General features: G+C 44.5%; 1 protein-coding gene across 3 annotated transcripts in view; it reads left to right on the forward strand.

The window, feature by feature from the left end:
• The window catches only part of NFAT5 (nuclear factor of activated T cells 5), a 124,571-nt gene that overhangs the window by 23,448 nt on the left and 77,184 nt on the right, over positions 1 to 23,939 (forward strand). For 2 of the 3 annotated variants that reach the window (XM_075008247.1, XM_075008248.1), the window contains exon 2: positions 18,402 to 18,527. In XM_075008247.1, the coding sequence (XP_074864348.1) occupies positions 18,402 to 18,527 (126 nt within the window). Of the gene's footprint in view, positions 1 to 18,401; positions 18,528 to 23,939 lie in introns of those variants that run through there. The other variant, XM_075008249.1, reaches the window with a different exon arrangement.

The raw sequence follows: 23,939 nt of genomic DNA on the forward strand, positions 1-23,939 counted from the left end.
AACAAAATAATTTATTAGGCGATGAGCTTTTGTGGGATAGACCCACATTTCAAATCATAGCCATACAAGAACAGACTCAATATCTAAGGCACAGAAGACCAAAAATCAAGTAATCAAGGTTGACAAATCTGAAAAATATTATCAAGGTGAGCAAATCAGAGAGCAGGGGGCAAAAGGGGGGGATGTCAAGAATTAGATAAAGCCAAGTGTGCAAAAGAGCCCATATAATGAGCTAGAAAATGCCCATCCCGCTTCCAACCATGTGTTATTGTGTCGAATTTGAATATAAAAGAGAGTTCAGCAGCCTGTCTTTCCAAACTGTTGTGAAAATTCCTCTTCAGGAAAACACAGACTTTCAGGTCATTAACACTCCATTAAAGTGCTGGCAGTCAGGTTTGTGAATCAGGACTGTTTTTATGTCTGTTTTATGCCCATTAATTCTTTGTCTAAGAGAGTTTGAAGTCTGTCCAACATACAAAGCATCTGGGCATTGTTGGCACATGATGGCATATATGATGTTAGTTGAGGAACAGAGAATGTGCCCGTGATTCTGTAAACAACCTGGTTAGGTCCAGTGATGGTATCTCCAGAATAGATATGTGGACAAAGTTGGCAACAGGCCTTGTTGCAAGGAAAAGTTCCAGGATTGTTGTTCTTGTGGTATAGACTGTGATTGTTGGTGAGGATCCTCGTAAGGTTGGGAGGTTGTCTGTAGGAGAGAACGGGTCTGTCACCTCAGGCCTTCTGGAGTGTGGCATCCTGATTAAGGACAGGTTGTAGGTCTTTAATAATGCATTGCAGTGGTTTGAGTTGGGGGCTGTAGGTAATGACCAGTGGTGTTCTGTTATTGGCTTTTTTGGGTCTATCTTGGAGTAGCTGGTTTCTGGGTATTTGTCTGGCCCTGTCGATTTGTGTGTTTTTATTTTTCCTGGTGGGTAATTCAGGTTTATGAACATTTGGTAGAGATCTTGTAGTTTTTGGTTTCTGTCAGTAGGATAAGAGCAAATGTGATTGTACCTAAGGGCTTGACTGTAAACAATGGATCTAGTTGCGTGTGCAGGATAGAAGCTAGAAGTGTGTAGGTAAGTATAGTGATCAGTGGGTTTCTAGAAGAGTGTGGTACTGATCAGGCCATCCTTGATTAGTACTGTAGTGTCCAGGAAATGCATATCTCGCGTGGAGTAGTAGAGGCATAAGTTGATGGTGGGGTGCAGATTGTTTAAAGTCTCTGTGGAATTCTTCTAGAGTCTATACCATGGGTCCAAACCATAAAGATGTCATCGATGTATTTAAAGTAGAGGAGGGGTAATAGGGGACGAGAGCTGAGGAATGTCGTTCCAAATGTAGATGGAATGTGAGTTATGTGTCCTGTAGCTTCACAGTTAATGGCTTCTCCTCTTTATTCTGGCTGCAGAAGAGCTCTGAGGCCTCTCAGTATGGCTACAGAAAAACCATGTTGGTTATACTGTTACACCCACCTTATCTCTGGCTGCCTGGACTTGCCAGACCATCTTGTGGACCAAGAATCAACTTACTAATGGTGAAGCATCCTTTTAAAGTGCAAACCCCTGGAAGATTTAAACATTTCACTAGAGGTGCCTTACTTGGTGCAGATGTTTGCAGTCCTATCATTCCACACTTAATTGACTCTGGAATCTGTGATACTTTGAAGGATTTCAGAGTAGTTGCTAGTATAATCTCAGGCTCAAAATGATGTAGCATAACCAGCTCATCTGTTTCTTGGAGGTGAAAGTGTATGTGTGGAGGGTGGGGTGGGGAGCAGGGTGATGTACTTGGATTCCCTTTTTCTCTCACACTCCTGAAGCCCCCCTTGGCTGGGAAATCTTCCCCTCTCTCTTACCCTGATAGTGCAGCCAGGAATGAGTTGTCGGCGGACTCTGCTGTGTAGCAACAGATTCCTCATGCTCCAGGTTTTAACATCATCTGAACCAGAGAGGGGGCAGCCAAGCCAAATTTTAGCAGCATTGTGATCACACTTTGGAACCACCAGCAGCAGTTGTGCTGTTGTAGTGTGGGACTACTGCCAAAGTGGTCAGACCAAGAATCCCCACCCCTCAGTGGGGCACTTGCTGCAGCTCTTTAGAGCCATTGAATAACCTTCTTTGAGAAGTACCTGCATAGTAATTATTTAAGTGACACCCGCCAAATCACATTGTTCTCCATTTGTGGAATAGGTAACATTGGCTACAAAGGTGGGATTTATAACATCTGTCCACATTTATACAAGCACTCTTTGAGCTATGAATAGAGAAATCTGAAACACTGGTAGGAAAGCTTTCTATGATATTTGGAAGCCAGCCAAAATAGTAAGCCATTAACATGCTTTTGTCGGTTGTTTAGCTTCAACTGTAAAAGAATGGATTTCTCTGCCATTGTGCAAAATTCTGAATATTGAGATTAATAGCTTTTCTAAAGGCACAGTGACTAGCTGAATTAGAAATTACTGGTCAAATTACATGTTAGTATTAAAACAAAATATATTTTGTGTTAATGCTATTGCAGACTTGCTAAAGAAATTCTTCAACTTTTAACTATTTTTAAATAAGATTGTCATTATCAGTATTATACTGTTTAACACTACAGTAGTGCCTCGATGTACGCAAGGGTTGTGTTTCTACGTACCCTCGCGTAACTCAAATTTTGCATAAGTTGTGGGCTGCTTTTTTCCCTGTTGGAATGCATGTTCTTCAGCTGGGAAAGCAGTAGGAGCACCTGGAGCTCCTTTGGAAAGGTAAGTCCTGGGGTTGGTGGCAGGAAGTTGGGGAGGGTTAAGCCTCGTGGTGGGCTGGGGTGGTGGGAGCAGGAAAGGGGGGTAAGCGTGGGCTGGGTTAGGGCTGCGGGGGCGGTGAGGGGTGGAGTTGAGCTGGAGCTGTGTGCAAGGGGGGGATGGCTGAACTTGGGCAGGGTGGGGTTGAGCTAGAGCCACACGTGGGGGTGATGAAGGTGATCAGGGCAAGGGGGAGTTGAACCGGGGCCAGGGGGAGCAGGATTTTGAGTTGCGTTTAATTTGCGTTAAGCGCAGCTTGAAATCGTGCATTTTGAGAGTTTACTGTAATTAAATCCTAATGATATTGCCAGTTAATAGCTCTCTACCTAATTATTATACTTCAAATAGTAGCATTTCCATACTTGGGTTTCAGGGCGAGGCTCATTTTTGAACAAGAGGGTCTTAATTTCACAGTGACAGCTGTTTGACCATAGGAGACTGCGTGATGCTCTTACATGTTGACTTTGGTCAACAATTCTGCTTTCCAGGCACAGTAGAACTGTCCATGGCAAAGCTAAACACTGTGCAGTTGATAGAGTTTCCTTTGGAGCATATCAAAAGCTATGCATTGAACTCCCACAGGCTCTCACCCCCTTGATTATCACCACTTCCTATTCTAATTGTAAGGGACTCTTCTTGGACTTCATTAACAAATAAATGCATACCTTGCAGCAGGCAAAAAATGACTACAAAAATAAACTTTAAATAGATCACTTTTCCCATTAGTTAGAAAGGGAATCAAGTGTGACAAATGGTAATCATGTGGCTTAGTTCTTCTGACTTGTCCTCAGATATCAAAGTGATGAGGACAGTGTAAGAAACTGAAAATAACAACTTTGAAAAGGCTTTGAAAAAACAAGTTTACATGGTACCCCTTAGATTGCAATGATACTAAAGTATTCAGGATGATTCTACAGTGCTTCGAGTGTGTGTGTCTCCACGACACTCTGTGCTGTGGCTTCGTTTGGAAGAATGTGTTTGTGATGCACAGATTGTGGTACGTGCACAGTTCAAGGAGATGCTGTCCATTGTCATTCATTTTTCCCACACTGAAGTGTCCTAAGCAGGAAGGCCATGAGGCCCAATCAGCTCCAACTCTTGCATTGAAGTCACCCAAGATGTACAGTTGTTCACGAGCAGGTATTTGCGCTACAGCAGCACTAAGCACGTCATAGAACTTGTCTTTTACTTCTGGTGTGGCGTACAGGGTTGGAGCATAAGCGCTGATCAGGTGGACAGGACCGGCGCAAGTTTGAAGCGTGATCCGAAGAAGTCTTTCTGATCCGCCCATGACTAAATCCACCATTTGTAGAAGGGTGTTTCTGACGACAAAGCCAACACCATGCTCTCTGGGTTCTTCTTGGGCTTTACCCTGCCAGAAGAAGGTGTAGTCCTTTTCCTTTAGGGATCCCGAATCTGCGAGCCGCGTCTCTTGCAATGCAGTGATATCAGCTCGGAGCCTCTTCAGTTCCTCGTTGATGACAGCGGTCTTTTGGGTGTCACTGATGGCCTGAAGATCTTCAGTCAAGCCGGTCAGCATGGTCCGCACATTCCAGCAAGCAAGCTTAAATTGTTGATGTTTCTCATTTCTTGTTGATTTTCTTATTGGTTTGCCTGGTGCCCAAATTTCAGTCACTTGTCAGGTTCAGGAACCTTAAGCCTCACGCACCCAGCGAGGCAGGTGAACTGTGGCGGGACAGTACCCTATTGGCTGGGGGCTGCCCAGCTTGAGGCAGGCGGTGACTGTCCAGTGAGATGCGAGGATCTCTCCCACCATCGAAGGCAACCCCTGGCGCTCGTTCTCTACACCAGTCGAGCAAGAGCTTATAACCGGTATCTGTTGCCTCCCGTGTTGACACAACGCTGTTCAGCGATGCCGGAGTACCTCTCCGGGCGTGAGCCTGGGCACTTATTATGGAGACACTGGGCTGCCCAGACACCAGTGTCCCCCTCTCGGCTTTACCGATATAGTCCAAAGGAGAGGATAACCTCCACGTCTGATACCAGTTCAGCTGCAGGAGTTGCCGGGACAGTGCCAGAAGTTGACACCGAACCGCCTTCGGACTCCACTCGGGATTTTCTGTCAGGGTTTACTCCCTTAGCCTTTCTCCTTCCCAGGATAACCCACAAGGCAGTGGGGTGTGGAGAATGTGGTTAAGGATCCCACTACTTCATACCTCTCTGTCACCAAGAGTCACCATAGCTCCCTGTGGAGCAATGACCTCATACCCCGGGACCCTCCTCCCGACCTTTCGCCGCCCCTTCCCCCAGCTACCATCACCATAGGACCCTCCCCAACCCACTACCCCCATCTGCTCCCATGTCCGCCCTCCTCGCTGCACTGGCCCCTCTCCCCCCAGCTGCTCTCAGAGCCCCCAGGTCCACCTTCCCCCATTGCTCTTCAAGCTCTTCTCTTCAGAGACTCCTTTTCCTGATAGTGCTGCCTTGCAGGGCACAGGTGGAACACCATACCTGAAAAGGACAACAAACACAGGGCTCCTCCCTCAGGGAACTCCCAGAGGCAAACTCCCTTCCCTGTTAGCTTCTGCCCCCTGTTCGCTGCTCACCTTGTTCGCTGAGAGCTCCCTTCTCCTAGAGAGAGCTGCTAGCTGGTCAGGCCTGGCTCAAAGCCTTGCCTCCAGTCTAATCAGCCCTTGAAGGCTCACCTGGCAGGGAACTCTCCCAGTTCACACCTTGCAAACTGCTCTTCTCTGCACAGCACAAGCTCAGGCACCCAGGCAGCTGATCAAACTGCCCTCCTCTGCAAAGTAATATAGCTGCAGACAGACAGACAGACAGACAGACATTCACCCACCAGCTCACCACACAGCCCCCCAAATCCCACACTCACCCAAACGAAGCCACAGCACAGAGTGTCATGGAGACACCCACGCTCGAAGCACTGGCATCAACTAGACGTGGTCATCACTAGGTGTAATAACCTCAAAAACGTCCTTCTGACACGCAGCTATCATGGTGCTGACTGTGATACAGATCACTTGCTAGTTTGCTCCAAGCTCAAGCTGAGACCCAAGAAGCTGTACCGCTCTAAACCTGCTGGAAGGCCCCACATTGACGCCAGAAAGATGGCAAACTCGGAGAAAGCTGAAGAGTTCAGAGACCCCCTCCAGGAAAATCTGCGCAGCAGCCCTGGGGGCGCCGATGCGACATCCAAATGGCAACATCTGAGGGATACAGTTTACAACACGGCCTCGTCGGTGTTTGGAAGAAGAGCTAGAAACATGAATGACTGGTTCGAAGATAACTCTGATGAGATGATTCCAGTCATTGAAAAGAAGCGTGCTGCACTCCTGGAGTACAAACGCTCACCAAGCCAGAGTACCCAGCAAGCACTTAGAGAGGCCAGAAGAACAGTACAGCAGACAGCCAGGCGCTGTGCCAACAACCACTGGCTCCAGCTATGCAGCAGCATCCAGACCTGTGCCGACTTTGGTAATCTCAGAGGAATGTACGAGGGTATGAGGAAGGCATTAGGACCCACCCAGAACAAGATGGCACCTCTGAAATCCAAATCTGGTGAAGTCATCACTGACAAAGCCAAACAGATGGAGCAGTGGGTTGAGCACTACTCTGAGCTGTACTCACGCGAGAACGTTGTGGTTGACGCAGCCCTCGATGCCGTCGAGCTCCTACCAATAATGGACAAACTGGATCAAGAACCGACTGTGGATGAACTGAAGAGAGCCATCGACAGCATTGCAGCAGGAAAGGCCCCTGGTCAGGATGGTATACCACCAGAGGTAATCAAATGTGCCGCAGACACACTCCTGCAACCCCTACATGAGCTACTGTGCCTGTGCTGGAAAGAGGGTGAGGTTCCACAGGATATGCACGATGCTAATATTGTAATGTTGTATAAGAACAAAGGAGACAGAAGCGACTGCAACAACTACCGTGAAATCTCCCTCCTAAGCGTCACTGGTAAACTGTTCGCTCACGTCATCCTTGGCAGACTCCAGAAGATTGCTGCGAGGGTGTACCCCGAATCGCAGTGCGGATTCCGCGCAGAGAGGTCTACCGTTGACATGGTCTTCTCTCTAAGGCAGCTGCAGGAGAAGTGCAGGGAGCAGAGAAAGCCACTCTACATAGCCTTCATCGACTTGACCAAGGCCTTTGACTTGGTCAGCAGGGATGGTCTGTTCAAACTGCTCCACAAGATAGGCTGTCCTCCACGGTTACTCAAGATGATCCAGTCATTCCACGAAGACATGAGAGGAACCATCCAATATGATGGCGCATTATTGGATACTTTCAGAATCAGGAGCGGCGTCAAACAAGGATGCGTGCTTGCTCCGACATTGTTTGGGATCTTCTTCGCACTCCTCCTGAAACATGCCTTTGGATCTTCAACAGAGGGCATCTTGCTGCACACTTGATCTGATGGGAAACTGTTTAACCTTGCAAGGCTGAAAGCTAAGTCTAAGGTGCAGGGAGTCCTCATCAGAGACATGCTGTTCGCAGACGATGCTGCTGTAGTGTCTCACACAGAAGACCAGCTTCAAAAACTGCTGGATCAGTTCTCCAAAGCGTGCAAGGACTTTGGGCTTACCATCAGCCTAAAGAAGACAAACGTACTCGGTCAGGATGTTGCTGAATCCCCATCAATCAGCATTGACAACTATACATTAGAGGTCGTCCACGAGTTCGTTTACCTCGGGTCCACCATCACTGACACCCTGTCGTTGGACACTGAGCTAAATAGGAGGATTGGAAAAGCGGCCACAACTCTGTCCAGACTCAGCAAGAGAGTGTGGAATAACAACGAGCTGTACACTCACACCAAAATGCAAGTCTACAGAGCCTGCATCCTCAGCACCCTCCTTTATGGCAGCGAGACTTGGACCCTGTATGCCCGTCAGGAAAAGAGGCTGAACGTCTTCCACTTGCGCTGCCTCAGGCGCATCCTTGGAATATCATGGAAGGACAGAGTGACCAACACCGCCGTCCTTGAGCAAGCTGGAATCCCAACCATGCACACCCTCCTCATGCAGCGTCGACTCCGCTGGCTTGGCCACGTCCACAGGATGAATGATGGAAGGATTCCAAAAGACATCCTGTGTGGTGAGCTAGCCTCTGGCAAAAGACCTCCCGGACGCCCCCAGTTGCGCTACAAAGATGTCTGCAAGAGAGACCTCAGAGAGGTAGACATGGAGCTGGACAACTGGGAAGAACTAGCAGATGACCGCAGCAGATGGAGGCAGGGGTTACACAAGGGCCTTCAGAAGGGCGAGATGAAGATCAGACAGCTAGCAGAGGAGAAGCGAGCGCACAGAAAGCACAATAAGGACTTGCCAGACACCCACTACATCTGCAAGAGATGCAGTAAGGACTGTCACTCTCGTGTGGGTCTTCATAGTCACAATAGACGCTGTAAATGAAGTCCTCATTTGAAACTTTAAAGGGCGCGATCCATAGTCTATGCAGACTGAAGGATGCTTACTAGACTACAAGATGATTCTAATATATTGTCTTGTGCAAAAAATTCTGAGGGTCTGTCTGCAAAGAGGGCTAATTGTTTGCATGCATGAAGCAGGAATTGGTAAGAAACCATTCATCCCTTGATCTTTTGCATATTTTCATTTTAAAAGGGCGTAATTCTTCAGCTTATTTGAATTGCTATGGCATTGCCATTGAATTTACATCAGGTAAGCATCTGTTTCTAGTTCTTTCTCATATGAGACATGGTGTACATCTACCTTTAAGAATTTGTTATTCTGGCAGGTTTTTCAAGATAGGCAATGGTGCACGTCACTTGAGATTAGATGATAGTTTAGAATTACACTGTGTAATCTGTACAGGTTCAACCTGTCTAATGCAGAATACTCTCATCCGTCAACATCCTTAATCCAGCGTGTTTTTATTTAGCTAGACTCCCATTTATCATGGGTGTAGCCAAGTTTTCTGTAGTCCCATAAAGTTTGTTTACACCCTCAAGTTCTGGCTTTCAGTGTTCTGTGCAGTTGTTTACTTGTTATGTACCCCTAAATGTCTTCTAGAAGCCCAGTAAGCCATGGAAATCTTGGTAGTGCTGCTAGACAATATTGACTTCCCATGGTCTGGCAAATTCTTTTATTTGGCATTGGTCACATCCCAAGGGTGCCAGACTAGAGAGGTTCAACCTGTACATTTAAGAGTGCTAAGTGTTTTGAATCTGGTAACTTATTTCTGGTGAATTACAATGGCAACTGATTAGAGTACCCTGTAAATTTTTAAATTATAGTTACTGTTTGTAAATTCTTCGGTTGGTATGGTGTGTCTTCAGGCACCCTATAGAACAAAATCCTCGTTGTCCTCGATGTAGAATGTATTGGTGTTGTGGATGATTTTAGCTCATTTCATCAGGTCAGTGTGGCCATGTGAAATGTCAGTTTTTTGAATTTTCAGTATAACTGGCAAGAAGATAAGAGTTGTTACAGCTGACCTCTGATATGAGATTAGGAATGAGGGATAATCAGAGCAAGGGCATTTGAAGAAATTTGAGAGCATTTAAAATAATATTTTTTCACGCATCTGTCCCCTTTTGTCCTTGGTCTGAGTAGTTGGATATGTGATATATGGAAGCCTCTAGCAAGCTAGCACTGTGGGTTTGAGTGGGGGAGGGGAATAGAAAATTCGGAGGCTTGCTTTAAATACTCTTATAACTGCCTGAATAGATGCATGGGACTGGCACTGATCTGTAGTCTATCTACAGGTGTGTGGCTTATGAATGGAAGTATGTGCTTTTGCTTTTGCTAACCAGCAGATTTTTCCTCCTTGGTTTGACCTGGAATAATCCTGATACATCTGTGCTCAGTCTGAGACAAAGACAATCTGTTGGTAAACATGTATGTATAAAAGGGCCCCTTTAATCAAGAAGAAATCTTAAATTTCACATTTCCTTTTATACTCAAAGTGGTCAGCTGTTCATTAGTGCACAGAGGGATGGTAAAATATTAACATTTATTGGATGAGTAGAAGCTGATTGCAATCCTTTATGCAGCAGGATGGCCAGCAGGGTGGATTGATTTAAATCAAGTTTCCCACTGGTGCTACTTCACATATTTCTTCAGTGGTGCAAATCTGATCAGTAAAATATGTACATCTTGTTACAGCATTTTATAACATCTAAGACATTACTTTATGGTATTTTTTAGGTAGCTTGATTTTTATTAATTTAAGAAATAGTGCATGATATTCATTACCTTTGTCAAACTGGAGATGCATCAGTAGTACATTAGGAATGGTAAAAACTAAATAATACACACAAACACATTAGCACTTATTTTATTAAATTAAATATTAAATGTTATATAAATATTTCATATTTGCAATTGCAGCAGTCTCGTTATTTGCTAGTTGACAGCCGTCTCTAAACTATTTTTTAAACTTCCACATTTTATCAACTCTAGTAGACAAGTCCTTACAATGCTAAATATATGGTATCCTTAAAACTTCCATAACTAGCTTTTACTTTCTCCACTCCCACTGCCATCTTGGTGCAAATTTGTTTCCAAGTTACCAAAAGAGCTAAGTCTGACTGTGCTTAGAATGCGTTTAATTTTGGAGTAAGCCCAACTGAAAATAAGTCAGGATGGGGTTCCTTTTGGAAAGCTGAGTTATGCTGAAGTAAAATAGAGATTAGATTTATGTCCTTACCATTGTGGTCTGTGACCATGATGTTCCAAAACAAGAGGCATGTATTATGTGATATAAAATAAGAAAATAACAATCAGTGGCTAATGGCAACTCTAGAGCTCTCTTCCTGCAGCTTTCTGTACTGTGTAAATGGGTGATAGATTTTAAACCTAGTTTATTAAGTAAACAAGTCATAAGGAGTAGCTAAGATTTACTTTGCAATGCATCATTCTCCCAGATCCTTGACATGCCTTTCAGCATATGTGCGATTTAACAAACAAACTCCCAAGCTGTTTCCTAGTTGGACATTGCTAAAAAAAAGTTTATCTACATTGGTCTTTAGCCATATCCACATCTTCATCCATATTATTTTCTTCCAATAAGCAGTTTTCTTTATCATGTTTCATTTTTGCAGTTAGGCCCTGCATCATCTCTTGCATTATAGTAGGGTCACAACATTTGTGAGGGTTTGGTGTTGAGAGCCCTTGCAAATGTGTAATTTTTGGGAATATTCAATACCTGCTGGGGCTCAGAAGGAAACTCCCTGGGCTCACGCAGGTCCTCCCTGCCCTCCAGAAGTCCCTGGCTCCCAGAGCTTCTCCCAGCGTTGCCCCGCATCACTCTCTCGCAGCAGGCATGGGCGGGGGGAAGCGGAGCCCATCGGCGGGGCAGTGGGGAGCCAGTCAGTGGCCGTACCGTGCCCCTGATTTGCAGCCATAGTCTCTTATGGAGCAGCTCAATGTGCATCGACAGCAAATTATGACAGATAGCAGTTTATGATCATCTTGTATATTGAAATGTGCTAGTGATAGAAAAGTTTGATGGTGAAAGTTACTGATGTTACACTGGGCGCCTGACTCTGCATAGGCTGGACCAGGGCCGGCAGCTGTCACTTCCACGAGTAAAATGACCGCTGCTATGGCATGGGGTGTGTGGGCACTGCCAGAGCTGCTGTGGCTGCTGGAGTTCACACTTGACCTCCAGAGCAGGTGCTGCAGCCCCATGCCCTGGCCTTGCTCCCACTCCGCTCTGCCCGCAGCCCCAAAGGGTGCGGGGCCCCAGCTCTGTGTGTGTGTGTGGGAGGGGGGGTGGGAGAGGGGTGGGGATCCTCTGCTTCCTCCTTCTGCCATGTCAGTGACCCCACATGGGTTCCTGCAGTGGTTCCCATGGCTGGCAGGCTGGGAGAAGAGCTGTTTGGAACCTCACTCCGTTGGCCCACCTACCTGCCTGCTGAGCCTGGCACAGGAAAGTGAAACTGACTCTCCCAGTCATTCATGAATAATTGAATTCACAATTGTTAAATTTGTGAATGTTACAACCTTGCTGTACTTACATTGATGCGCATTCCTTTTTTTACCCAGGGAACAAATTTCTTCAAAATATTCCCAGAGAGGGTCTCTGTTACACCTGGAAGCCATTACCATTTTTCTGTAGCAAAAGTGTGTGTGTCGGGGCTGGGAGGCAGATATGGGAAGCTCTGTGTAGTCCACTCCACTGTTCCTTTCTGTGCTGCCTCTGTCCTTCCCTATATATCATGTCTCTGCCTTTAGACAGTGTCTTAATCAACTTTGCCATGGGTGGTCCAGGTTCACCACCACATGAGCACAGAACAAAAACAATCCTATCTAGCTTTTGTCTGTCTTTGCACATGGTAGTATAAGGCAGAAATTAAAAATCAAAGTCCAGAACTTTCAAGAATAAAGAGCCTGTCATTAGGTTGGACAGACTAGTTCCATTCATTCATTTTACGAGACTTAAGTGTGGGTGTAGCATGTGTGTGATAAGATTTAATTGTCACTGTTATTTTTAAATGGGAAATTTAGTTTTTAATTTTTTTTAAATCTGATTTTAAATGAATATGCAAGGTACATTTTAAAAAATGGATTTTTATTGATTTTTAAAAAGCATTGATTTTTATTCACCCTGATTGGCAGTGAGAAGTGAAGTGCTGCTGTCTGGGTTTTTCTTCTACCTAGGAGGGAAAACAAGATGCTGGGGATTTTACGGTCTAGAAAATGTAGTGCAATAGTTGGGTAGCTATTTTGTTGCAAACACATTTCCCTTGAGTAAATTAAAGAAAGTAGATTTAAGAATAACATTGCAATGTAAAATATGGTGATGAGTTTCTTGATAAGGATTGTCATACATCTTAATTTTTGGGGGTGACTCAGCTGAACTGCATGGAATAGACATGGTGCACTTTAGACACTTCTGGCAGTAGTTGGAGAGATGAACATAGTTTGTGTCTAGCTTCCTAAAGCTCACTACTGGTTTTCTTTCTCCTGTTTGCTGCAGTTTCACAGATGTCTCCATAAATTGAGTTAGCACTTGAGGCTAGAGAACTGAACTGCTTCTGAAAACAGGTTACCTAAACCTTGCTAGTGTACACTACTTTCTTCATCTTTTATATCTACGCTCCCTGTTTGGTCCTGTAGAGTAACTGGACAGAGAAGATCTTGTTGACCACCTTTACAAAAAACAAACAAACAAACAAACGTATTTTCAAAATTTGCTTTGGGTGTACTAATCAATGACCAAATAAGAATTAACCGTTTCCAGTAGCTTCAATAACAATGAGCTAAGTAATTTAATCCAATTTAAAATTAAGCATCTGACAGTTTAGGAAACCCAGTAAATGAAGAGTTAAGTGTAACTGGGTTCTTAAACTACTCTTTTATACTTAAGTATATTACAGAGTATTGTCAGCCAGATAGGTACTACCTGTATACTAGGACAGTAGCTGAAGGCCTAACAGCTTAATCACAGGATGAGTGCAAATACATAATCATAGTCAGAATAGTACATTCCTTTTTTTGTTGTTATAACTCAGCAAGAATTGATTGTATGAATATATTTCCAACGCTTACGAAAGTAGCATTTTGCAATAATGTAAATGATAGAGGGCTCTATATAGAATGATAATTTTCAAAGGTGCTTAACAGAGTTAGATGACCACTTCTCACTGAAAATCAGTGGGATCAGGTGCCTTCCTTCCTTATGTGCCTCTGAAGTTACATGTTTTGTGTAGACTATGCAACAGTTTACACTGAACTAGTTCAACAAGAAATTACTGTATTTAAAAATAAACATCTTGAACATCTGACATGTAAGATTTCGATTTTCATTGTCAACAATATTTTTATAATTTTAAGGTAATCAGGAACATCAGTCTTATGTTTGGTGTGATAATGGATGCTTCGGTGATGCCAGATACATCATTTTATGCTTTATCCGTTGCCTATAGCCAGGAGCCAATTTTAGTTTGTTTGCTTCTCTCAATGCGTCACTATTGTTTTGAGGCATTTCTGAGCCAGTGGGAGTAAGGGTGAAGTTGTGGTCAATAGAATGTTGTGCCTTGTCCTTAACATTTTATAAATCCAGGGACATGTAACAGTACAGAAACACTTAACTTTCCTTGGGGACAGATATTCCTTTTCTCCACAATCCTTGGTAATTAGAAGTTGGCTTATGGTATGAAGGAAGAGAGTGTGTGTCCCTTCCTAAACTTTTATTTTAAAAATCCTTACTGTTACAACTAGTTCTTGTCTCTGTAAGCATCCTGTTTTGCTTGAATTCTGTTAAGTTGTGGCCTCACTTGTATCTTGTGAACTCTCTGACTTATGGAGTGAGTTTTGTGGGCTGACTGCATATAATGAAGAAGTCAGCTGCACCAAAATTGTCCATAACGGCAAGACTGGTAACCTCCTACAGCACAGTCACTGGAGACGTCAGCACCTAGGTCAGAGTCGGCACCAGTGGCCTCCGAGCGCAAGGCGCTAGTAGAATTATCGGCACCGCAAGATCTGTTGGCACTGAAGGCCACGGCACTGCCAGCCAACTGGTCGACACCGTGAGATCCTGTTTCATGACTGGCATTCAGGGATCTGATGCTGAGGAACAAAATGCCAAAAGACCTGGCACTGAAAGACTTGGCATTAAGAGAGCTGGTGCCAAGGGTGACACTGAGGGAGCCAAAACCAAGAGAGCGGGCTCTGGAGGAACCGGCACCAAGAGCTGCTGCATCTCCTTGTAGGGAACTGCACAAGGCTTTGCTAAAACCAAGCACTGTAGCTGTTCTCCCCATTCACCGTCATTGACCTTCTTTTCAGCACCCTCTTTAGCTCCACTAAGGCACTTGTTCACAGGGGGGGAGGATGTAGGCATGCTCTGCACCATGTATGGGGCACTAGCGGAGCTGCCGCCCCAGCTGCACTTGCACCCCCGCAATGCCCTATGGCTCTAATCGCCCACCTCTTGGTGGGCCTCTCAACCCCCGCAATCCAGGGCTTTGTTTGTAGCCAGGGCAGGCCCGTTAAGGAACCCCCCACCGTGAGGCAGCCCCCTGTCTCCCTGCTGAGGCTGAACCCATGTCCCCACACCTTTACCTTCCTATGCTCCTGGCCCATTCCGTGCCCGATGGGGACTGTGCACCTGGGGCAGGAGGGGCTCCCGCAGCTGCAGGAGTTCACGAGCCTCCCCACCTGCCAGGTGCAGTACCCACCGTCAGTCCTCCCCAGTCATGTTGAAATGCCTACCCCATTTAATTAGCCCTTCCACATACATAGTTATCACTCACACATCTGTAAACAGTTAAACCAGATTTTTATTGTTAACATTTTGTTCATTTGTAGTAAAGTTTAATAGTTTCTAAACCCTCCTTGTCCCTGATTATTGGGCGTTGCCCGGGTTAGGGCACTCAGCCCCACAGGTGAAAGCCTCTTGGAGGGCTTCCTGGATGCTGACACTCTTGCAGTTGACCTGGAGGACAGAGACCACGGTGGGCTGCTCATCTCCAAGGGTGTCCTCGGCCTGGGGGAAGCTCTCCTCTCTGGCCTCAATGAGGTTGTGGAGGGCACAGCAGGCCCCCATAACCTGGGGTACATTCTCCACCCCGACATCAAGCCACATGGGGAGGCTCATAAACCTTGCCTTCAAGTGGCTGAAGATGCACTTGACGGGGTAGCATGCTATTGTGAGCCGGCCATTGAAGAGCTCCTGGGAGGGTTGAGGTGGCCTTTGTATCCCTGCATAAGCCGTAGCTGCAGGGGGTTGGCTGGGTCACCCACCATGCAGAGGGGCATGGCGACGTCCCCAGTGGCATGCTCACGCTGGGGGATATAGGTGCTGCCTCCCTCCTGTGGTACCGAGCAGAGTTCCTGAAGATGCGTGTGTTGTGTGCTCGGCCTGGCCAGCCCACCCCAAATAAATGTCCATGAACCAGCCTTGATGGTTCACCAGTGCTGGGAGCATGATGGAATGGTATCCCTTGGTGTTAACATAGCAGACGGTGCTGTGTTCTGGGGCCCTTATGGCAATATGCATGCCATCAGTCGCTCCAAAGCACTGGGGGAAGTCAAGGGCAGCAAACCCTGCAATAGCCATGTTCAGGTCCCCAACCTGCATGAACCTCCAGAGCAGCACCTCGTTGATGGCTCACATGACCTGCAGGGGATAGAGAGTGAGCACGCTCATGGGTGTGCACAGGGATGCCCTGGCCCCCTTCCACCCTCCCTCTGCCCTCTCCGGGGCCTGCCCTCCCTCCCTCTCTCCCTGCTGGGCCCTCTGCTTCTCCATACCATGGGCTTGCCCATCTGGCAGTGGGCCTGTGTACATGTGGGGCATTACAGTACTCCCAGGACTTAGACATCTGTGCCCTCCGCCACATCCATTATCCCCCCTCCTCCAGCCACCAATGGTCTCTCTTGCCCCACAGCCTCATCCCTGTGATGAGCCAGGGCACGGAGTGTGCCTTACCCTTAAGTACAATGGCCCCAACTTGTCCACCCCAAACAACTGCCCGACAGAGCAGGAGCTGTCCTGGATGCCTAACTTCCCTGTGGCAATGGCCATGCTCTTCTCCACGGGGAGGGCTGGCTGCATTCGGATGTCCTGACATTGGAGGACAGGGGCGAGCCAGCTACGTATCTCCCTGAAGGTGTCCCTCTTCATTCAGAGGTCTAGAGCTAGCATGCATCATCCCACTTGGTCAGGACCACCACCCTGTAGCACCAGTTGGAGCTCACAGGGTGGGTCCACAGGCACTGGATGGCCTGGGGGGGATGCAGCAGGGACCATGGTGGGTTGGGACCCCCAGGGCCAGCTGTCCTGCCCTGTAGGAGGCTGAGGATGACGGCTAGCAGGATGGCCAGCATCTGTGTCAGGGCGTTCCTGCGGGTCTGCAGTGTCTGTGGGTCCATGTCTCTCATGAGTGAGGGTCAAGACCAGACACAGGCTCAGCTTTGCTGTAAACAGCTCAGCAGGTCTCAGCAGCATGTGCGAGGAGGGGCCCTTTAAGGCAGCACATGGCTGGTGCACCCAGAAGGGCTTTCCAGCCATGCAACCCCATTCACAGCTTTTCCTGGCCTGTTCTTCTGGAAGAGGGTCCGTGGCTGTGTGGGTGAGCTCTTCTGGAAGATGATCTTCTAGAAGGGATCGTCTGGAAGATCGTTGTAGTGTAGATGTGGCTATTGAAAATATCCTAAATCTTGAACTTCTGCTACCATCTTGGTCTCCTTGCATTTTGATTAAATGTGTATTTTGTTATTGCATTATGTTGTTTAAAATAAATAAATAAAATACATTTTAAAACTCTGGGTTAAGAAATAGAGCCTCAAGTATTCTTCTGGCCAGACCTTTGACTCATAATATTCAGGTGAATATTTGATCAGAGGTTGGTACGTCAAAATATATTGTGTCTGAAATCTGGAAGGCCTTTTTTTTGGGCATGCTAATACAGTTAATACTTCACAAATGAAGAAGAGCCAAGCTAGCCAAGTCTAGCTTTCCTTTTCTGCTCTTGCATGCATCAAGGAGGTATGTAGCTTAGCAGATGGACTGTGGACTGGGAAGATTAAAGTATTAAAGGCTGAAATAGACTGAAGACCTGCTTATTGCCTAGAAGGACAATGTGTCTCTGGTGCCAGAGGATTGCTCATATGAGGGTGTGTGTATTTTAAGCTAAAACAGGGGTGTGCAAAGTGAGGAGCAGGCCCTCTTGGGGATGCCTTTGAGCATCACTTTTTAGAGTTGGCTCTATATTGGTGTGTTAATATCTTTCCAAAGACCCAAGCTTCTAGCTTTACAAACTGTGCTAATAAACATACTGTAAAATAGGTTAATGCTATATTTTTATTGTTTGCTCTATACTGGCAGCTTCTATTAAGGCACATATTTTAAATAATCACTTAGGTGAATAATTTACTTTTGAATCAGCTGTAAACAGGTGGAAAAGCAGAATGAATTTGCTGTTAGGTGACTTAACATCCTAAACTCTGATTTTGTGGTTTCATGTCAGGTGTCTGGTATGCAGCAGCCATAGCTGTTTCACGACAGATACATTTACAAAAATATTTAATTATACTGTCACACATTACTGTGGTGTTTGAGGAACTTCCACATAGAGGAGATTGTTAATAGCAGCACATCTACGGGTTGTTGATCTCTTCTGACACCTTTGCAGTTTATAAAAGTCTTTGTTTTGGGTAGATGTCTTTTTAGAGAAGTGTGAAAGGTGTGACGTAATTCTGCTTATGGTGGAAAAAATTATTAAACATGGAGGCTTTACATTATTTCCTAAGAATAAGTCTATTTTCTGCTGAAAGCTTTTTTTCCATTGCCTGAAAACTGCGAATTGTTTTGCACCCAGATCTCCGGTACTTCAGTTTTCATCATATTTATTGTTTCAAAGGCACCTATCTGTGTTGCTGCCTCGGTGGTCCTTGTGCCCTGAAAGGGAAAACTCAAGCTTACTCAGTCTTGAAAACTTGTCTATTTTAAGTTTATTTTTTTAAAAGTGAGCTTGATTTTTATGGGTTAGTGATCTGCAATAAATTTTCTGTGCAACTTCTTATGAAGCTTCATGAGATGTCAGACTGATGGTCCATATTCCTAGGCTAGAATCTTTAAATAACCCATGTTTACAAAACATGACAGTTCATCTGTGCATTTAAACCTCTTTTCTCCTTTTTTTCCCCCTCAGAATCTGTCTATGACCTCCTCCCAAAGGAGCTGCAGTTACCACCCTCCAGAGAAACATCTGTAGCATCCATGAGCCAAACAAGTGGTGGTGAGGCGGGCTCGCCTCCTCCAGCTGTAGTTGCTGCTGGTAAGCATTCCACTTTGTTCAGTTAGAGCCTTAAGATGTGAAGTAGTCTGGCCAACAAGAACAGTGCTGGCAAAGTTTGGAGTCTGAAACTATCGTGAAGAAATTAATTAGCTCATTCAAGAAGACTTCTAACCATCAAACTAAGTGATATACATTACAACACATTTTACCTTAATTTTATTTGCATTACATGCATAATATATTTAAAAGCAAGACATCTAATACTGTGTTTTTTCTCTCTGGTATAGTCTTCAACACCATAGGGGTGTATATTAACAACTAAAATGCACTCTGTCTTCAGATGTGGTAGGCATCTATTTGGAACTGAATCATCGTATGTAAAACAGTGAATTCCACCAGGATAGAAAGTAGAACATGAGATGGTATTTTGGCCTTGAGTCTTCTAGGATTTAGGAATTAAAATACCATGCATTCCTTTGAATGACCTGAAGAAGCTCTTAGGATTAAACCACACTAAGATATATTTTCTGTTATTGCATGTGCTGTTATCTTTTTGTTGCATATTAAAACATGACTATAACTGACTTGTAATGTGATTTTTGAATTTATCAAAAATGTCAAAAAGTCAGATTTAAATTAAGCACATTTCATTTTATAAAATGTCATCTTTGAAGAAAGTGTGGGACAGGATACTTAAACTGTATTTATTTACAAGATAGTAAGATTATCTTCTGTAGAATATTTTAAACTTAAATCAAAAGCCCCCCTTTATTTTAAAAAATAAAGATGAATTAGTCCATTGCCAAGGATAAAGTTTTGATTTGCAAGTTTAGCATTAGTGCTCTCGACAGAGCTGGCTTGCACAGCTGGAATCCTTTAGTCAGCTATATAGACTAGTAAGTAACTTCACTTTAGCAAAATGGCAAGCCAATGATTGTACCTATGGGTTCTACCTCTTCCCCTAATGGGGTCAGATTTCTTGGAAAAATTTGGATTCCTGTATCTTCATATTGTTATAGTAAGTTTGAGAGAAGGGTTGTGGACCATCAGTTGATGTTATTGAAAGTTCATGTTTGAGGTGGGTGTGCTAGTATCTGCATTATGCATCTTTTGCTGTAGATTCATGTGCATTAATCTCCTATATTAAAATAGGACATCTGATGAAGTGAGTCTGTGCTCACGAAAGCTCATGCTCAAAACTTTTCTGTTAGTCTATAAGGTGCCACAGGACCCTTCGTTGCTATATTAAAATGTGTTCCAAAGAGCATAATGTAGTCAATGGACTTCCTGGCTGGGTGCTGAAAATGTTTAAGATTTAACAGAGAAACTTTACAGCACTGATCACTGTTGATGTTTTGCCAGACATCTTCTATCTGAGTCTGTGGATCTAATTGTGTACTGTGGAGCCTGCTAGTCTTTAGATGTAGAAAAAGTGGTAACGTTTTCCAAGTGTTTGATTGCAGGAAATTTTAAAATAAAAGATTTTAGCTCAGTTCTTGGTAATGAATCTGGTTCAAAGGTACAGCAATGTTACAGAAATATAGATTTAAAAAAAATAAAAACTGTTACAGTTAAATTCACAGAAATTTAACTACTAATTACATTTGTGTCCTTACTGAGGCAATTTTTGAGCATTTGAGTTTAGCTAAACAGAGCTAAATATCTGTTACTGCTATGTTTTTTTTCTGCTGACAGTCAATCCAGATCCTTTGAAAAAGCTGGGAGTATGTTAGCTGTGTTTTGGGTTAAATTTTAGCATTGATAGTTCAAGATTATACTATGGATTTAAAAAGAAAAAAAAAAAGAAACCTTAGATAAATTCATGGAGGTAAAGTTCATCAATGACTATTAGCCAGGATGGTGTCTCCAGCCTGTGTTTGCCAGAAGCTGGGAATGGGAATGGGATGGATCACTCAAGTGGTAACTTGTTCTGTTTATTCCCTCTGAAGCACCTGGCATTGGCTGCTGTTGGAAGACAGGATTCTGGGCTAGATAGGCCTTTGGTCTGATTCACTCTGACCTCGTGTTCTTTCCTCTAAAGAAAGCTAAAAGAGAATAGTGTAGGATTAGAGCTTTATTTGTAAATATTGGAAGAAGATTCCTTGTTCACTGAACTAAAAGAGGTCTTTGATGGCATGTTGTGGTGAAGATTCCTGTGTATCAGCATTGTGCACCAGCTGGCTTTTTAGATTTTGCAGTATTTTTTTTAAAAGGTGGATTTTAAAGATTGTGGGAAATTTAACAGCTTAGATCATATTCATTTCATTAAAAATTCAAGTAAAACATTCACGTGTATCTCATTACTGATGTCACCTGCCATAAAAGTGTTTACAGCCAATATCAAGTTTAGTGTTACAGTAGTACCTGGATACCTGGATAAATGATCGGCAGCATTGTGTTGTGCGCACACGTAACAACTGTGGTGGTTCCTCACCCAAGTCATTTATCTGGGGTTTTGAAAGTAACCTAAGGGAGTTATCTAATTGACTTCCAGTAGCAGTTAGGTGACTAACTGTTTTAAGAACCTCTGTGAAAACTCCAGTCTATACTTTCAGGATGTGATAGAAGTCAACACGTGTAAAAGAGAGAGTGTGCAAGTGAGTTTACTGTTGAGTAATACACAGCAGTGGGAGGGTTCTTCCCCTCTTTGCCTCCACCACATGGTACAGTTTGGGAGAAGTCTTCTCTCTCCAAAAGAGTCAGCTGTGTGGGAGGTTGAAGAGAAGAACCTGTATGTGTTCCCACCGCAAACTTGAACAGTTTTGGAAGTTGTGGGGGAGGAAACACCCCCTTTGACTCCCAGGTTGGGAGAGAATGTTTGGGTTTCTCTGGTAAATTTTTGGATTTAACTTGTGATTCCTGAGTTAAAGTTCAGAGTAGGAGGAGAGCTAGACTCCTCTGTAAGTGTTAGGAGAGAGCAGAGTAGCCTGTGAAGCTCTGCCATGGACCCAGTGCTTTGGTAGTCTTGCCACAAAATTCCTGATCATTTTCTTGCTGTTACTGCATCAGTGCCAATGGCCCTGCTGCATTCCCTCCATGCATACTTCTGATGTGCCACTGGGAGTTGAGATGATGCTTGAGTCTTTTGACCTTCCCACCAATGTTACCTCTAATCTTTTCCATCCATGTGCAGATTAAATTTGTATGTGAACTGAGGCATATGTGAATGTGCACACTAGTAAAACAAAAAAAAATCCAGCTGTGGGCATTCTGTAAATCAGCTATGAGGCATTTGAATCTCTCCTGCGTGACTGCGCAAACTCACAGCTTATAGGGCACGCAGCAAGCCTCACTCTCTGAACATGTCAGATTTGTCCAGTGCAAAGAGAGAAATTCTGGGATGAGGATACTTGGAGACTCTGCATTCCATTTTTTCCCTTGATCAAACATTTGTGGGATGGGGAACACAGTAATGCAGCTTCAGTGGGGGTGCTGGGAAGTTCAGCACTTAGGACTGGAGTTAGTAGGCATGACCCTATACTGGGCTCACCTGCAGCATTACATGTGCCTTCTTTTTGACTGTTTTGGAGGGATTGATTCTCCTCTTCTCAGGGGAGCCCAACTTTCCAGTTGTGGTTGGTTATATTTGCCCAACCTTCTCCATTTGTCTTTCCATTCCTGAGAAGGAATGATTTGTTTCTCCCCCATGCCTACAATTCTCCAAGTTTTGAAGAGAAGGGGGCACTGGTACCTCAGAATGCCACTCTTTCTTCTCTTTGGAAGGAGCAGTCTTCATTTGCTGCACTAGATGCTTTTTAGGTGCACCACTCTCTATTCCAGTGGTGGGCAATACATTTTGATGGTGGGGGGCACTCCAGAAATTTGGTAAGTGGTCAAGGGCTGTGTTCATCTCTATCGATGGAGGAAGTATGGGATCTAGGATGGAAGTTGGGTGCAGAAGAGATCTCAGGGTAAGGGATTTGGTGCAGGAGGCTGTGTCGGGGCTGGGAGGGTGTGTGGGTGAAGGAGGAGGTTTGTGACCTTGGGCTGGGGACTGGAGTCCAGCAAAGGGGCCTGAGTGTGGGAGAAGATTCTGATGTGGAGCAGGGGTTCAGGAAGGGCTGGGAGGTTTCTGAAAGGGAGTTGTTACTTACGGCAGGAAGAGGTACGAGGATTTGGGTTGTGACCTAGGGCAGAAGATGGTGAAGACCAGGGCAGAGGATTGAGGTGCAGAAGCAGGGGTGCACAGTGTTTGGTTTGTGCCCTGAGGCAGGGTGTGGAGTGCCAGGCACAAGCTCTATCAGGGAGGTGCTTTTATCTTTGGTAGTTTCCAGCCAGCAGACCAGTAACATCCTTGGGCAGATTCCCTGCTGGCAGTGCCCCTGCATGCTGCTCAAAGCGGCTGGCTCCAGGGGCAAAGTCTGTCTCTGCACACCTCTTGGGCCCTTTATGTACTGCCTGCTCCACGAACATGGCCCAGGTAGCTCTCATTCATTGGCTGGTTTCTGGCCAATGGGAGCTGTGAGATTGTGAACACAGGCACACATTCAGGTGGCTGACATTATAGAAATGGTAGATGAAGGGAAGGTGACCTTGGATATTAGAGTTCCACTGTCATAAACCTGTTTGTTTTTAAATCTTTCTAGTGTTTTGTGTAAATCTTTTGTGTGATACCTTATTTATCCTAAAACTACAATGTATTTTGGAATGTTGCAAGTCCAAACCTACATTGCTGTAGGTGAGTCCATTAAATACATTCATATTTTTTAAGAGATGGAGTTACCTAGAAATGGGTCTAGTATTTAGTCTGTAATGTAAAAACAAATAAAATGGGGCAGTTTACTAGATTCAATTAAAAGATTAAATCATAGGGAATGATCAGATATTTGTTTCTTTTTAATGTAAGATTTAACATAATTTGTTTTCTGCTCCTTAGTCCCAGAGAGCGACACAGTATCTGGCTAAAAATCAGATTACTGTATGGATTTTCCATCTGGTACTTTCGTTTTGAGGTTTTGTTCCATGTAAATATATTACATAAAAATCTTGCTGCAGCTAACTCTTCAGATTTTTGAAAGATCAGGATTGGCTGTTTTCAGATATAAGGGCCTGACAGAAGCAGACTTCTAGTTCTACCATTTAACATTTACTTTACAACTTACAGGTCAGTTTAAAAATATTAACACGAAATTTTGATAGTCATATTTTCATGAACACATTTAATAATTTTCATATAAGCAATACAATGTGTATCTCATATGCATCAATTCAGATGAAGAGTTTTACCCACTCTTTGAATGTCAATCAGGCAAGGATAACCAACTATAAATCCACAATTTTGTGCTGCAACAGTAAATTCCTCAGCTTCTTTCTTAGAGTCCTAGTTCTATCACACTTCCTGAAAATAGGAGGTGGAAAAGGGGCTTCCTGTATGCATCTGCACTAGGGACTAGCACAGTGAACTCTTTGTATAGACTGAAGCATGTGAGTGTATCTTCATTCAGACAGTAG

The sequence above is a fragment of the Carettochelys insculpta genome, chromosome 14, assembly GCF_033958435.1.
Source record: "Carettochelys insculpta isolate YL-2023 chromosome 14, ASM3395843v1, whole genome shotgun sequence".
Classification (NCBI taxonomy): domain Eukaryota; kingdom Metazoa; phylum Chordata; order Testudines; family Carettochelyidae; genus Carettochelys; species Carettochelys insculpta.